At 33.5% G+C, this 16,430-nt stretch overlaps 2 protein-coding genes across 3 annotated transcripts; one reads left to right on the forward strand and one right to left on the reverse strand.

The window, feature by feature from the left end:
• Positions 1 to 1,380: 1,380 nt before the first annotated feature.
• LOC133284593 (nucleotide-sugar uncharacterized transporter 2) lies at positions 1,381 to 3,935 on the forward strand. The gene is made up of 7 exons (XM_061481652.1): positions 1,381 to 1,466; positions 2,282 to 2,433; positions 2,581 to 2,789; positions 2,867 to 2,960; positions 3,099 to 3,265; positions 3,346 to 3,516; positions 3,653 to 3,935. Exons 1-7 carry the CDS (start codon positions 1,388 to 1,390, stop codon positions 3,933 to 3,935), a joined length of 1,155 nt encoding a protein of 384 aa, XP_061337636.1. The 5' UTR covers positions 1,381 to 1,387.
• An 865-nt stretch (positions 3,936 to 4,800) lies between these two features.
• LOC133284575 (GBF-interacting protein 1-like) lies at positions 4,801 to 11,671 on the reverse strand. 2 transcript variants are annotated; one of them, XM_061481620.1, is made up of 9 exons: positions 11,442 to 11,671; positions 10,671 to 10,714; positions 9,778 to 9,877; positions 9,180 to 9,309; positions 7,977 to 8,581; positions 7,272 to 7,479; positions 6,655 to 6,952; positions 5,717 to 6,160; positions 4,801 to 5,495 (listed from the first exon to the last, which is right to left on the reverse strand). In XM_061481620.1, the coding sequence occupies exons 1-9, from the start codon at positions 11,608 to 11,610 to the stop codon at positions 5,205 to 5,207; spliced, it is 2,289 nt and encodes a 762-aa protein (XP_061337604.1). In that variant the 5' UTR covers positions 11,611 to 11,671; the 3' UTR covers positions 4,801 to 5,204. The 2 variants fall into 2 exon arrangements, with proteins under 2 accessions (XP_061337604.1, XP_061337603.1); XM_061481619.1 differs by having other exon boundaries at positions 7,272 to 7,482.
• Positions 11,672 to 16,430: the final 4,759 nt, after the last annotated feature.

Consider the following 16,430-nt stretch of genomic DNA (forward strand, 5'->3'; position numbering starts at 1 on the left):
AAATGGTTGTTGGGAGATTTAATCGATTAAATCTCCCTATTTAATTGATTAAATCTCCTTACTTAATCGATTAAATCTTCCAACAGGTAACAAAGGAAAACAAGTCAATATAATTTTTTAATTGGATAAGTAGGGGGATTTAATCGATTAAATCTCCCAACAACCATTTAATCGATTAAAAATGCAAGTTAATCGATTAAAGAGGGGCAGATTGGTAGATAGTTTTGAATCAGGGACAAAACGATTATTAATTAATTAATGAAGGACAAAAGGGTCAAAAAAAACCCTTATTGGTGCTACTATACAAGTTTCATTTCTTGGAATAGCAGCATCTCAGCCATCATTACATATAAACATATGTTTAAGCAAAAGTAGCACACCAATCAAAGCAAATTTAATCAAACAATTATTAATTTGATTGAGGGAAATAATACTCTCATGCCACATGAGATACTCTCATTTTTCTACACAAATTCGTTTTTCGTGCCAAATAATTTTTCTTTTCTTTTTTAATATAAAATATGGGACCTACATTTAATTTCTCTCTACTTTTTTTTCTCTCCTACAATCCTACAACATAAGAAAAGTTAAACCCTTTGATTGATCATCCAACTTGAATGCCACAATTTAGACGGCTACTTCATTTACATAAAAAATCCAAAATATTATTTTATAAACAAAAAATCCTTTATTAAATTTTATATAATGCACATTTTTGTGCCTATAGATTGGAACTAATTAAATGAAGAAGTGCTGCTTAATTTGTTATGCAAAAGATGAAGCATTACATCAGGTTTAGTGAAAAAACGGTTAACTCTACCAACAAGTTGTTGGGATATATGCAATATCTGCATTTTAGTTTAGTGAATGATATCTTATCAGAAACGAGGACAATCTCACCTAAAAGAATACTTGACGGTAGTTGTTACAGGTGTCTTGACTGTTTCCTAATGATATAACAATATTTATGATGTTACCTTAACTTCCCCGCAAATCAACAGTTACATCAATTCCTAGTATACATGACAGACAGGTGTTACTAATACCCTCACCTCGAGTTCTACCACTTTGAGTTGAGAAACACGTTGCCCTCAGATTAAAGGCAATATTCTCATCGAAAACAAACCATATTTCCTTCACTTCCCTTTTTCTTTTTCTTTTCACGTATTTGAAAAAACCCCTCTTTGAAGAATGGCAATCTTCTGATTCCAGACACCCCTACATTGATTGCATTTTAAGCAACTTGGCCAATTAATTCATATTTACATGACCCTTTTGCCTTTGCCTTTGCCTTTTTGTTTTGGCTTCTTTATGTGATTGGTACAGAATCGTGTTTTACAAAGGGTGCTTGGCATTCTGATTAAATATGTGAAGCAAGCTTATTGGTATGGGGTGGTTGGATTCACTGTGGGGAGGAGGACGACGAAAGTTTATTAAAAGGAAGGACAGTGATGCAGGCGAAGCAGGTCTTTTCTGAATTCCTTAGCAATGGACTTTGTTGGTATGGTGTGGTTCGATTGTAACTGAGTTTTATTGGATGCAGAAGAGTAATTTTATATCTTTCCTTATTCTTCATTTTTCTTGTATTGGCCTTTGAACTTTTGTTATGTTCAAGTCTTGATGGATATATTTCAACTCTTGCGTTAATCTTGTTTGAGATTATATTTTATCGTTTAAAATCATTGGATAGTCTGGTTGTAACAATCTTCAATTACAAGATTGTAATATAAGCTTTTTCCTTTTCTTTTTCTTCTTTCATAACCATTATAGTTTATGTCATGCTCTATCATAATTGCATCACATGGTGCTACAGATCATAAAGACTATCTCAGACCAATTTCCATTTTGAATTGAACTGATAGTGCTGTTTATTTTTTCTGCAAATTTGGTTGATGCTCTCACTAGCCAATTCCAAAAGTGGACACCACTTCGATCATCTTTTAGAACCACTTGGTAAATTATCTGAAGCTATATGTTTGGCAAATATGAAATGAGGATCATGAAATGAAAATACATGATTTGTCTCCAGTAATTCATCTTGTTTTCACTCTTCCTTCTGTAGCTTTTGCTCTTTACTGCTCCATTCTTCTTTTTTCTGTTGAACCATAAAGCAGTTCTTTTATTTCCACAGCTAACTTTTCAAGTTTCACATTTGCAATGAAATGATTGGATGATATTATTCATTACTATTGATGCCAATAAACGTGTTCCCAATACCAATGTAAAATTTGACTTGATGTATTCTTCAGCTAATATCAGTTCTCATAGTTTAAATTATCAGGTAGAGCACTGGAAGAGCTAAGAGCTTCTCTCTACAGTGAGCTCCGAACCTCAGATGGAGCAAAGCGCCAACAGCAAAGATATTGTGGACCAATGGTGGCATTGTCCTTCAACTTTATCGTTGCAGTTGGGATTATCATGGCAAACAAATTGGTAGGCACAATTTGCTTCTTTTATTGCATGTATTTTATGATGTGATTGTGATGGCTTTTTGGGAAGGATGAAATGCCCCAACCAGCTTCTCTCTACAATATGATCAAGCATTAGCACCCTTACACGTATATATAACTGTGTTAACAGGTGATGGGGAAAGTTGGCTTCAACTTCCCAATTTTCCTCACATTTGTTCACTACATCACTGCGTGGCTTCTCCTTGCCATTTTCAAGGCACTCTCGGTGCTTCCTGTCTCCCCTCCATCTAAAACAACTCCATTCTCTTCTCTGTTTGCACTTGGTGCTGTTATGGCTTTTGCCTCTGGCCTTGCAAACACCAGCCTCAAGTATAACAGGTTCCTGCTCTTGCTTTAACATATTCATAATAAAATATTTGCAACTTTCCTGTTTGCTGACAATCCAGCTCATGCAGTGTTGGTTTCTACCAAATGGCTAAGATTGCTGTTACACCAACAATTGTTCTTGCGGAGTTCATCCTTTTTAGAAAAACCATTTCTTCTAAAAAGGTCAAGAAATATACTCCTTCCCTTCTTCTTTTTTTCTTTTCTTCTATATAAAGCATTTCAAATATGTTAAAAAAAAAAAGACTATACCACTTCCTTCTTTATTTTTTATGCACTGATCATGTCATTGCAATGATGCAGGTTTTGGCTTTGGCTGTCGTATCAGTAGGTGTAGCAGTTGCAACTGTAACAGATTTAGAGTTCAATTTATTTGGTGCTATAATTGCAATTGTTTGGATAATCCCAAGTGCCATAAATAAGATTTTATGGTCTACTTTACAACAAGAAGGAAACTGGACAGCTCTGGCGTAAGTACTTGTAGTCACACCAATATCTCCTTGGCAAAATTAATTTGTCAATACTCAGACTTTAAACTTTATCATTGTAGGTTGATGTGGAAAACTACCCCGGTCACAGTCTTCTTCCTAGGGGCATTGATGCCCTGGATAGATCCACCAGGAGTCCTGTCCTTCAAGTGGGATGTAAACAACTCAACTACCATTTTGATATCTGCTCTTCTTGGTTTTCTCTTACAGTGGTCAGGTGCCTTGGCATTAGGGTGAGACTACCTTCCTCTTCCAATAGCAAGATACAGTGCTAAACCCTTTATGGCACATAATACTATTAATATTGTTACGCCTTGCAGGAGTAAAGTTAAGATTAGCTAGCTAACATCACATTATGAATCCACGCAGGGCCACTTCTGCCACAACCCATGTTGTTTTAGGACAGTTTAAAACTTGTGTCATTCTGCTGGGAGGCTATCTAATATTCAACTCAGATCCTGGGGTTGTGAGCATTGGCGGGGCTGTTGTTGCTCTCTCTGGAATGACAGTTTATACAACATTGAACTTGAAAGAGTCTCAAGAAAATACCAGCAAGCAGATTCCTAAGCAAATCTTGCCTTCAGCGAAGCCGAAATCAACTAGTGAAGACAACACAGATTTGAATGTAAATACTACCACCGTTGTTGTCTGAGTCCTATAATCGATGAGTGCCAAGAAAACAAATTTTTCAGACACTCATCTCATGTCCTTGGTTATGCAATTCAGGTCCATTTACACTGTGCAGCAAGCCTTTTTGTATAGACAAGCCAGCAACAGTAATTCAATCACTGAAACTTCGTTGAGATTTTTAAAGGATGGCTTAACTCAAATCCACACATCTTTATTTGTTAAAGCAAAACTGTAGGCTCACCTAATGGATATTCAAGGGCTTTAGCACGCATCTTAGGTAAGTTTCAGGAATCATGGACTACCATACATCCTGAGAGATGTTTCTTAAAACATAAGGATCAAGCACGTTTTTTGCAGACGTAAGCCTAGCAATAAAAATGGAAAAGAAAAGAAAAGTCCAGATGGAATAATAAGGTTTCAAGAACGTTGTCACAATATATATTCAAAAAAAACAAAAAAAAAGTTGTCACAATACACACGAGCACACCTGCACGATCCATTAATTTCTCTGTATGTGTTGAAAGAGACCGATGACTATTATTTTATTCATGAACATTATTCGTGGTTCAGTAACAAAACCAAAAGGTCACATTTATATTTTCAAAAAAAAAAAAAAAAGTCAAATTTCCTGACCGACTACCGTGTATGAAAATTGATAACAGTATGCAGGATAGAAATTAGCACTTTTTACTTTCAAACCAAATGAAATCAGACAATAAATCCATCAAATTGCTCACTCCCCCCATGCAAAATCAGGTTAGATAATAACTAAAGTACATAAACGCAAATACTTGTCTAACCCATTATCAACAGGGAGGCATGAAGTGTGCTATAGAAGAAAAATTGATGACACAATTCTCATGCATCAATAGAACTATATAACTCAATATCCTCTGCTGTCAAATTGTAATATACAGGTGAGAATTCAAAACGGAAAAATTGGTAAATCTCACCAGCTCTATTGAACTCTTGGCTTAGTATATAATATGACAAGGAAAGACTAAGTTTCTTATAGCAACCACTAAATGTTCTCTGAGGGACAAAAGAACAGGTGAGGGGTAAATAAATTGAAAGCTCAAAATAAAAATAAATAAAGAAAGAAAACCAGCAATTAGCACCCTTCAAAATCGTTAGCACCAAATATCACCACTAGAGTTACTAATTCTCTTTTCCCATTCTTTGGCCGCAATTCTTATTTACACTTCAGATCAGGCCAGTGTTCATACTTCCTGGATTTGAGCACATAATATGTGCATTTGAACATTAAGGCACCAAGAAAATGTTTTCAAGCCTAGAAATTAGTATTCCAATTGATCTGTGCAGGCTTTGGTTGCTGATAAGATCCTGAAGGGGGCCCTATAGTTTCAACAGGCCCAGCCACAGCCTGAGACTGTTGCAAAAGGGTCGAAGGTGAAGCTACAGTCTGCCCTGGTTGATAGATACCAGCAAATGCACCATGGGTAGCCTGTGTTGGGGGGAGGGTGAGATGTTGTCCCTGAGGGGTAAGGTTATACAGAGAATTAACTTGCAAACTTGATATATCTTGGCCTGGTGCAGTTATCCGCACAGCAGAACCTTCACTCTGCAGCAAAAAAAATATACAGTAAAAAACCGAAAAAGCTTAGAAAGAACAACAAATCCAAGAATTTCGATACATGTTGATGAAGCAAATGTAAACTCAACAATAAAATAAGATTGATGCTATTGAAGCCAAAGACCCACAATAACAGCATAACAATCTCCTATTTATCAAGAAATAGGCATGAATGAAACAAAATCACAATAATAAGGAAGTGAACCAACCAGCTGCCCAGTTGTGTAGATCTGGTTTTCCTTCAACTGAGACACTGCAAGATCCTCATTTCCAGTGGAGCTTCCAGAATTCGCTGTTGGACTAGGCGCATATCCAACAGGTGGAGAGATAAATGATCCAGAAGGAATTCCAATATGAGCTGTATTTCCTGTGTTTGCTCCAGCCTTGAATTGAGGAAGAGGGAATTTGATCCCGGCAGCTGCAGCAGCAGCTGCTGTTGGTAGATACATACTGCCAGCTGATGGCTGTTGAGGGTAACCATTGTGGCTTAAAAATTGGTGTATCGGAGACACATAAATTGGGGGGTAATAGTGGCCATATGGGAAGAAGGGAGGGTAAGGTGGCCTGAAAATAGAAACTGACTGCGGAGACACGGGTATAGAACTTTGCAGAGGTGGAGTTGGGCTAGGGGACACAGACTGGGAACTTGCACTCTGCAATATGAAAAGAATGATGAAAACATAAGGAAAAATTAAAAAACATATAAATGAAAGAGATACAGTCATAACTACAAATCCAACAATATATAGAAAGGAAAACCAATAAATTTCATAGAGGAGAAAAAAAAAAAAAAAAAAAAAACTCAATGCAAAACTAAACTTCATTTCTTGTGTTTAAAAGGGCATACGAGATCTAATGGTAAAAGTGTAAAGAAATCAACCCTGAGCAAATAGCTTCAAGTATAAAGAAAAACAAAGATATATCCTAAAAAATACAAAATAAACAAATGCGAACATAAGAGCAAAGAAATTTCAGAGAACAGTTGTTAATCTTTCCAACTTGATAAATGCATAAAAATATTTTAAAAAAAAAAAGCCAATGTCAAAGCACCAAACTAAAAAGAGAATATTAATAGATAGGGAGATATAGTTTTAATAAAATATAAGGTAGACGTAGATCTTAAGTAGTAAAAGACAAAGAAACTTACAACAAAGTTGGGAAAACGAGATGCTTCTGGGGCGTGAGGCTCAATTCCCTCAAATTGAACTTGCTGAGTCCCTAACATGGTGGACATGAAATTCAAACCATAGTTTTGAGCACTTTGAACAGTTGGAATTGGGTGGCCTTCAGGAGCCAATAGTACCTCCTGCTTTGGAGGATCAACCTTTGAGTCAGTACCAATGCTAGAATTGGCTTCTGAAACTGGAGCCTTTTCAATCAGATAAGATGAAGAATGTGGATAATCAAGATGATCTCCTTTTGCAGTAAATGAAGAACTTTGGTTGCTACATTGAAATATGAAATACCATCAAAACAGAGATTACAGGATCACACCAAGACACAAGTAATACCTTTGGTTACAGGAAGAGAAATCAATTAATCCAATCAGAATAATTCATGAAAACAACGACAACCCAGCCCTATGATTGCCAAAGGGCCTTGAAAGAGGTAAAATACTATCTCCGAAGAGAACCTTGCACCTTTGAAAGTTAACCCAACCATACATCATTTCAACACCATTTAATGGCATGAGAGGGACAAAAAAATGAGATACTGCAATTTGATATGCAAAGAAAGGCACCAGGAAGAATATGAATTACAAACCTAGAAGTAGCAGCTTCGTTGTTTCCAAGGGAAGATTCAAGAGCAGGGTAAGTATTATTGTCACCACCAGTCCCATTGCTAGATCTTTCACTTTGGCCAGAAGTATCAAAGCTTCCAAATGTCAGACCACTTTTTAAAGACTCAGGTACTTGAAAATGGTTTGGAAAAGTAACATGTTGCCTCGACTCAGCTGAAGACTGCGCACAAGCTTCTGAAGTTGAAAAGATTGGAAAGAATTGAGAGAAAAAATATAGGAAAACTACCGATAAACATGGAAAATTTTAGGTGATTCTTGATTTTATCAGGATGATTCGTTCCAATGTGGAATGGAGCATCTCAGCAAGCCAACTTTGGGGGCTACCTCATGGGAGCAGAATTCAAACATGAATGGCAGGGCTTGTTTAAATTTATAGGCTAAATCAGGCTGCTTCTCCTTTAAAATATCTTTAGGAACGGTTTCATAGGTTCTTCTCCTAGACTTATTTTCTCCTTATCCTGTGGGCTTTATTTCACTTCCTCTAATGAGAATTGACATTGTCTTCCTTTCTAAACTACGGGGACACATGGTAATATCAATTTGGTAAAATTGTTTTGATTAGAAAATTCAAGAATTCTACCAATGCCAGGAAGTGCATAAAGGGAAACAAGATATGTAAAGCACTACTGTTACTAATAAGATTCAACAATATAGAGTAAAATTTTTACCTGGAGGTGGTTGGCTACCGCAACTGGAAGTTGGCTTCAAAGAACCATTCAGGGATGAAGATGAGAGTTGTGAGGGCTCAGATAACCGATTAGTTTCAACTCCATTTGACTTCTGTGGTGGGTTTGTTTCGTTTGTTGGATTGATAGACCCAGATTTTTCATTATCGGATGCTGATTGATCAGCAACTTCTTGAAGAACAACTTTGTTACCTTTAACATGATTTGGTCCAGCAGATATCCGGTTACTTCCAACTTCCCTACTAATAGCACCACTAACACAAGGGTTCCCAGACATAGATGGTGCCAGTACAGAATCCAAAGAAGAGGAACAGACACCAGACACAGAAGTTTGAAGTTGATCAGAACTTGACAGAGACTTCCCTTGATCAGTGCTGGTAACTGAGCCAAAGGTCTGAGAAGGGGAAGAGGCTGCCGCAACACCAACAGCTTGAGTTTGGACATTTTCTTGATTGCTAGTGTCATTAGCAGCTGAACTGCTTTTAGGGACACTCATGACACTAGCTATGAGAGATTGGCTGGTAGAACCATGACCCGACTTCCCATTGGATTGATTTGCAGCACCTTGGGGTGCAACAGCTGAAACTCTGCAGTTGAAGAAAATTGGTTCTAAAGAGGATACATGTAACTATAAAAAGAATAAGCAATTATGTCAATACTGACACTGGTGTAATACTCATCACAAACCAACGAACAACTTCATATAAAATGTGAATTTTAGCAATCCAATTGTAGAATCCTGAGAAATTATCAAGTTGATAGTGCAAGCCAAATTTCAAACAAATTGGTTATCAGTAATTCAAAAATCAAGTAGACAATTACTTCATTGCAGTTATTATACATTAAAGTTGTGAAACAATAAAAAAAGGTATTTAATTAACATGAAATTTTACGCATGACTCTACATGATATGGTCTTTAGATTGAATATTAAATTTTTAAGTTTACCCTATAAAAAGTTATTTAGCAGTATAACTTCGATATGAGATTTGGTTACAATTTTAGGCACAAACAAACAAAAACAAGATTGACGTCTTTCATTCTTTTAGTTATTTCTCTGTCTTGCCTTGCTCTTTATCAAATAAATAAGAAAGAAATAAGCCTTTTATTTCCACCATTACATTTTATCATAATCAGAGAATCTGGTGACATAAACAACTTAAGAAAAAATAAGCAAAATTACAACCTCATGGCTTGAGATGCTGTATTAGTTTTTTTCTGCAAATCTGGCTGAGTAAAGGGACCATGAATTCTCTCTGCAATGTGATTAACTCCATTTTCCCTTCGAATAGCAAGGTTCCTCCCACCACCACCATCTAACAAGAGATATTTACAAGACAAGGTAACAACTAACAAGCTAATCAAGTAGCAGGAAAATTTCTGATTTATAGGACAGTCTCTGTATTAAAACAGTTCATATTCTGAATAGTCAATGCAAAAGAAATTTGCAACAGCATCAAAAGATAAGAGGTGGGAAGGGAGCTACTTTATCTCATCCTGCTGGATTCAAAAGGGACATTATAAAGCTCATGCAGCAGCAAAATAAAAGCATAATTATCAATATTCAGATAGAAGATCTCAGTAACAAGTTATTTTGAGAGGAAAGAATTATGTGTTATGATCTTAAAAAAAGCACATAAAACTGATGGCATTCCAAAAGTATTTTTGTTTTGGAGAAAGATGGTTTCCAGGTGACCTTTGTGGAAATAGATCTCCATAAAAAAACAAACGAGAATAAAAACAAAGCCTAAAGTCAAGCCTCTAAAAAGTTGGGAAAACCGTACCATGAAAGTTGGAGGAATAGCCCCCAGAAGCACCCTTTCCCTCCCTCCCTTGTCCACCTTGCTTTAACCTAGACTCCTCAGCAGCCCTGTTGCTCAATCCCTGCAACGATCAACTTATACACAAATCACTCAGAGCTAATAAATATTAAAGAGAAAAGGACAGAAAAATACAAGCACATTTACTCACTTACAACTAGACATATTCGATTACAAAAACACACATAAAATAACCCATATACAACAACATCAACATCAACAACACTTTTATCCCAAATTAATTGGGGACGGTGGTAAATGAACCCAAATGAAAGGTACGAAGGGAAAATAACCCACATACATCAACATCAACAACACTTTTATCCCAAATTAATTGGAGACGGTGGTAAATGAACCCAAATGAAAGGTACGAAGGGAAAATAACCCATATACAAGCAACAACAAAAAAAACCTTGGTCTTTTAATCTCAGCAAATAATATTGTATGACTACATACTTCTCAACAAGCACGAATCAAATACCTATTACAACCACACATATTCAGACACTCATACAAAGTGATTATCTTTATATAAACTTGGAGTCTACCAATTACTCTGTCCATAGGCTGACAAAATGGCAGCTCATGATATAGTAAGAGGTTGTCTAGCAGCTTAAAACAATCAAAATAATGACTAGAATTTGACTTTAGAGGGCAGTTAAAACCAAATGAAATATAACAATCGATCTACACTTTAGCATAAGAAGTGGAAGTTGGCACTTTTCTGTTTAGGTAAAAAATTAATCTGATTCAGCAACTCAACTTTCGAGGGCAGTTAAAACCAAATGAAATATAACAATATAGCAGGTAATGGGGGAATTAGTGCAGAACTTTAAATTGGGGAAAAAAATTCTTACCTCCTTCTTTCGGTCGCGTCTCCTTCTTACCTCATGAAAAGTATCTGTGAACAAAAAATAAATAACTCAACAAACGCATCACAATAAGGAACATTAAAAACGACAGAATCTCAAAGATGAAATAACCACATTTCTTTTCTAGATATAATAAGTGAGTACAGGGCATAGAGGGCTTAAGCCATTAATTAAGAAACACGTGTGAGCTAATAACAACTACATTAGATTAAGTACTACAGTTAAGTCCTCATCACACAAAGAAACCCAACGGACGAAAGTAAATCCCAGTCTTTTAACTTTTATCTCACTGAAGTACTGATATACAATCTCCTTGTTTTCAATCTTGTTTCCATGCTTTGAACAATAAAAAATCGAACTTTTGATGTCCAAAGAGTCACACGCAGCTCTCCATAGCTTAGTATAAATCAAAAAGCAGTAAAATTATAAAAATAAACAAATATATTGAATTAAATTGATAGTATCAACTCTACTTCCACAATCATCACTAGCTTTACTAATACACAAGTCAAGCTTCAAACTTGCAATCATTACCTTCAATTTATAATAATCACAAACACTATGAATCAATATAAAATTTAAACAAAAAAAGGATGGGAGGAAAAGAAAGAAGAAATCCCAGTGGGGATGGATTGCGAGGCGAAGAAAACAAAAGAGAAATTATATGCAAAGTGAAAAGTGGATGGTATTATAAGAGAGAGAGAGAGAGAGAGAAATGGGAATGAGAAGAAGAGGGAGATAGAGAAAAGGAAAAACCTAAATAGAGAAGCTTCTGAGCGGTCTCATTGGGATCCATGGAGCATTCCCTGAGGACGGAGTAGATTTCATCGTCGGTGTGCTGTTTTACGGTGATCTCTCTGATGTCTTGGATGATTTTCCGTACATTGGTGGGGATCGGAACCCTAGACCCGCCGCCGCCGTTCATGTTTTTCCCTACGTTTTCTGTAACACAGAAGGGAGGGACAGTCTCTGTGTATGTGTTTTTGTGTGACTTATGAGAGAGAGAGAAGACAATGACTTTGAATCATACAATACATAAATATGGACCAAATCATTATTGTTTTTTTTTTTTAAATATATATAAAATAAAGAGCGAGGCCACGGGAGAAAATAAAATACTATTTATCTGTATTATTACATGTCTCAAAATATAAAAATATAAAGGTCTATTTATATTAATTATTATACTCAGAAAATAAAATAAAATAAATTATTTTTTAGAACATCGTTAAAATTAATATATTATATAATATTTTAACTATCTCCTTCAATAAGAAATCCTTTAAGAAGAAAATTTATCAAATAATATTCTTACATCATTAATTAAATTTTTTTTTGGTAAGCTAACATCATTTATTAATTTTATTACAAAGTGATTTTGATCAATTCAATCGTTTGGTCGTAATTATTTATTATCTTAATTATTTGTATCTTAAATCTTGTAAAAATTGAATACTAATAATAATATAATAATAAAATAATTTTTATTTTACATATATTTGAAAACATATATTATGTTAAACTTGAAGTATAATAATTAAGTATTAAATAATTAATAATATATTCTATATGATAGGAATTTTCGATTAATTTCGAGATAAAGTTTTTAGATACAAATAATTTTGACTTAAATTAATTGCTATTTTTTATTTAAATTTAAAATGCAGCATAAAAATTGAAAGAAAAACAAAAGGTGTTTCCAAAACTTTGCGTACTGCATTGTTGGAGAATGAAAGGCTTTCAGCCGGCCAATTTATGTATAAAACCTTTAATTTATTAATCTATGATTATTTAATTTAATTAATATTTTTGTGCTTATTTGTACGTGTTTAGATTGATTTTTTATAGGTGAATCGAATGGTGAGTAGACGATTTAGTAAGGAAAAAAAATTAAATATTGCAGTGATTTGTTATAAAATATTAATTTTTGTTTAACTTAAATTTAAAAAAATTAATTTTTATAACCGTCGGTATTAATGAAAGAATTATTATTTATATATAATTTTATAATCATGGAGCATTAACTGTTTTATTCATGGTTGTAATAATTATATTGAAAAATAGTTGAATAATGAGAACCAAATTCCACTTTACTTTTTTTTCTCTTACCCTTTTTATAACACGATTTTTTCTTATATCTCTTACTAACACTTCCTTTTTAAAATTGCAATAAGCAAGCATAAAAGAAAGGTTAATAACAATAAAAAAAAGTGTAGACTCAAAAAGCATGACATATATCAAAATTCTCTTATATATCTTATCTTGTAATGGGACAAACTTTTACACTTCTAGATTATCGGTTATATATTTCTATTTTCAGTCAAGCTTCGTTAGTATCTAAGCAGATATCCTTAATCTTTAAAACTTATATATTTGTAGGTTTCTTAATTCATATCATAACTTTACGAATTTCATAAATTTTTACAAAATTCTTTAGACGTGTACATTTTTTTAATTTAAATTTTTTAAATCACAAAAGATGTACTTGCTAAAAAAATGTGAAAAAAAATTAGTATTCCTTATCCTTAACAAAATATGTAAGTTAATTCCCCACGTGCCTATTTGACATATCTTATTTTTAGCTTATATTTTCTTTAAAAAACAGAAGTGTAATCAAATATAATTTTATAAACATTCTTATGATAAAAAGAGTTTTTTTTTAGGGGAAAATTCAAAAGCCCTATGATTTACTCTTTTATCGTTTATAGTTTTTTTCTTATCAATTTTTATTTATGATTTTTTCTATCAAAATCCATATTTTAAAACCATTAAAATTTAAATTAATTTACCTATTTCATCCCCTAAAAATGTCATTTACAGCTCTGAAACTGTTCTTCTTAACCTCCTAAGTGGCACGCACATCCTTCCAAGTCATGTAACCATTTTCTGTGTGTTTCTATCCTTTGTTTCGCTAACTAATTAACTGTTTTTGTTGTGAAGAGAAGACGGTGATAACAAAGCGTGGCAAAGGGGAGAGTAAATCACAGAATATATAAATACAGGGAATGATTCGTTTATAAAAAATTTTGATAAATTTTTACAAATTACACTATCTTCTCCCGAGAGAAGATAGTGTAGTTTGTAAGAATTTATAAACAAAAAAGTTTGTAAATATAATATTTTCTTATATATATATATATATATATATATGAGGGTGTGTGTATGTAACTAAACTATAGATACGATTAAAAAACGAAAATAGTATATCACAACTAGCACAATTGTGTTGGGCACTTTTTCCTTCTTTTGTAATGACTATAAATGCTACACAACTTCAACTATGAATAATAATACATATTTTCTCTCTAATTATTCTATCTGTTTGGTAGTTCTAACTTACACTCAAAATTGTTCCTTCAGCTTAATACACTTGTTTTAATGGAATTTTTTAAAAGTTTTAACTAAAAGCAACGTATGCTTTTTAAGGCGTACTTTTAACAAAAGTTACGGCACTTTATCAGGACCCATTTGGATTTATTTTTTTTATTTATAAAAAAAGCTATTTTTTTCATAAAAATCTACTTGGACGTCTGTTTTAGAAAAAAATAGAAATTATAGAAAAAAAGTCAAAAAACTGTCCTTTTTTTTTAACTAAAAATTTCAGCTTCTAAAAAAACAAGAAATTAAAAGTCAAATATTTTTAAAAAAAATTAAATAATTTTAACTTTTATAAAAAACACTTCTAAAATAACTAAGACACAAAAAATATTTTTTTTTATAAGCTATCCAAATGACACTTAATCAAAATTTTGTCTAAGCCAAAATTACAATGACTATTCTATCACAATTTGGCTTCAACTATGTAGACAGGTGGAACCAGTAACAAAAGAAGTTAAACGATCCTGGATGCAATCTTAGTTGAAGACATGACAATTTCTGGTAAAACGGGCCAACTCGGCTTGACCCGGTCCAACTCGTATGCAATTCGAAAAAAATGAGCTGGATTAAGGTTGGCTTGAAAAAAAAAACGAGCAAGAAAATTCAATCCGACCCAACCCGAGTTGGGTTAGGGTTGGCTAAAAAATATAGCTCGCGAGTTGGCTCAAAAATTACTCTCGGATTGGCTTGTTTTCAGCCTATTTAAATGAACTTATAGTATTAATGCACCAGTTACGTGACTTCCATTAGCTTAAAGAAATAAAAACAAAATATTTTAGTTTTGAATTTTCTTCACAATAAATTTGCACCATCATCAAGAAATAATCAGAACCACTTGCTACCAAGTGGGTAAGATATTTTGAACCAACAGAGCCAGCATAGCCTAATAGTATAAAAATGACAGGGATGTGAGAAGATTATAGACTTAAGTTTAGAGAAAGAAGAAAGACGATGACAGCATGTGTGAATTTTGTATATTATATTTTGTACTTAAAAAATAAAACTCAATCCACGAGCTGGCCCGTTTGACCCGCGGGTTGGCTTATTTTTTTCGAACTGGCTCGGGTAGAGTTGGCAGCTCATTTTTGCCAACCCAACCTGGCTCATTTTTGACAAGTTACGTGCCAACTCAACGGATTTGCTCGTTTTTTACAACCCTAGTTTCAGGGGTAAAATAGATAAATTAATTTTATTTTTAACAGTGTTAAAGATGAATCTAGATTACAACAACTATGTGAGGGTAAGTGATAAAAAAATAAACTATAGACGCTAAATGATAAAAGAGTAAACTACGGTAGCTTTTTTTTTAACCTTTTCATTTTTTTATAACCAAAAAAAAATTAAAAGCTAAAAACTCATAGAATAAGCCTTTATTTTTTTAAGATGTGTGCTAATTTTTTTTGGAGTTTTCATAATTTTTCTTATAGATTTTACCTTTATTCAAAACTTGTACTTATAGATTTTATCTTTTGTCTGAATAATTCATCCAAATAACAAATTATTTCATATTCCCTCATTCAAAATCATTAGAGTAACTTTATAGAATCACCAAATAATTTTTATTTTATAATTTTTTATTTTTTTAACTTTAACTTAAAAGTAATTTGTAGCTTAAAAAAATGAAAAATCATACTCTTATGTTGTATGAGATCAATTTCTCATTTTCAAAAATATGCCTTTTTTTAAAAAAAAATTAGTGAGCCCCACTTTATTTATCTCTTAACATAAGCGAACTTCTCTCATAATATACGAGAAAAGTAATCCCCTAAAAAAAATATCAAACAGACTCTACAAAATCAAAGAAAAAGATATTAAAAATATCTACAGTAGGGCAAAAGAGAGAAGCATGATGTATATCAACAAGGGACTTCCAATTTTTGACAGTATCATTTAATTTTCAATAAAAAAGAGAGGAAAAAGGCTTTCAGTATCTTTGATAACTATTTTTGGAACACCGATCAAAATGTCATTGTTCACTAAGTTTTTTACCTAAACGTCACGTAAACAATGTTATTTTCCAATCTGCCACGGGAGCAAGTTTGCTACCCGGTGTAGCGAACTCGGTTTGCTGACATGTCACATTTCTATTGGATAACAAGTACCAAGTTAAAAAAAAGTATAGAGTTCGCTACACTGGGTAGCGAACTTGGTGTCCACTAGAAACGTGACACGTCAGCAAACCGAGTTCGCTACACCGGGTAGCGAACTTGCCCTCGTGACAGATTGAAAAATAACACTGTTCGCGTGGTATTTAGGTAAAAAACTTGGTGAACAGTGACATTTTGGTCACTGTTCCACTATTTTTTCCCTTGTTTTTTGTGAAAAAAATGAGAAACAAATATGTATGGCATCTAAAATTATAATTAA

This window comes from Gastrolobium bilobum, unplaced genomic scaffold (genome assembly GCF_033153095.1).
Source record: "Gastrolobium bilobum isolate Gb01-03AN ecotype WA unplaced genomic scaffold, APGP_CSIRO_Gbil_v1 utg21709, whole genome shotgun sequence".
Taxonomy (NCBI): domain Eukaryota; kingdom Viridiplantae; phylum Streptophyta; class Magnoliopsida; order Fabales; family Fabaceae; genus Gastrolobium; species Gastrolobium bilobum.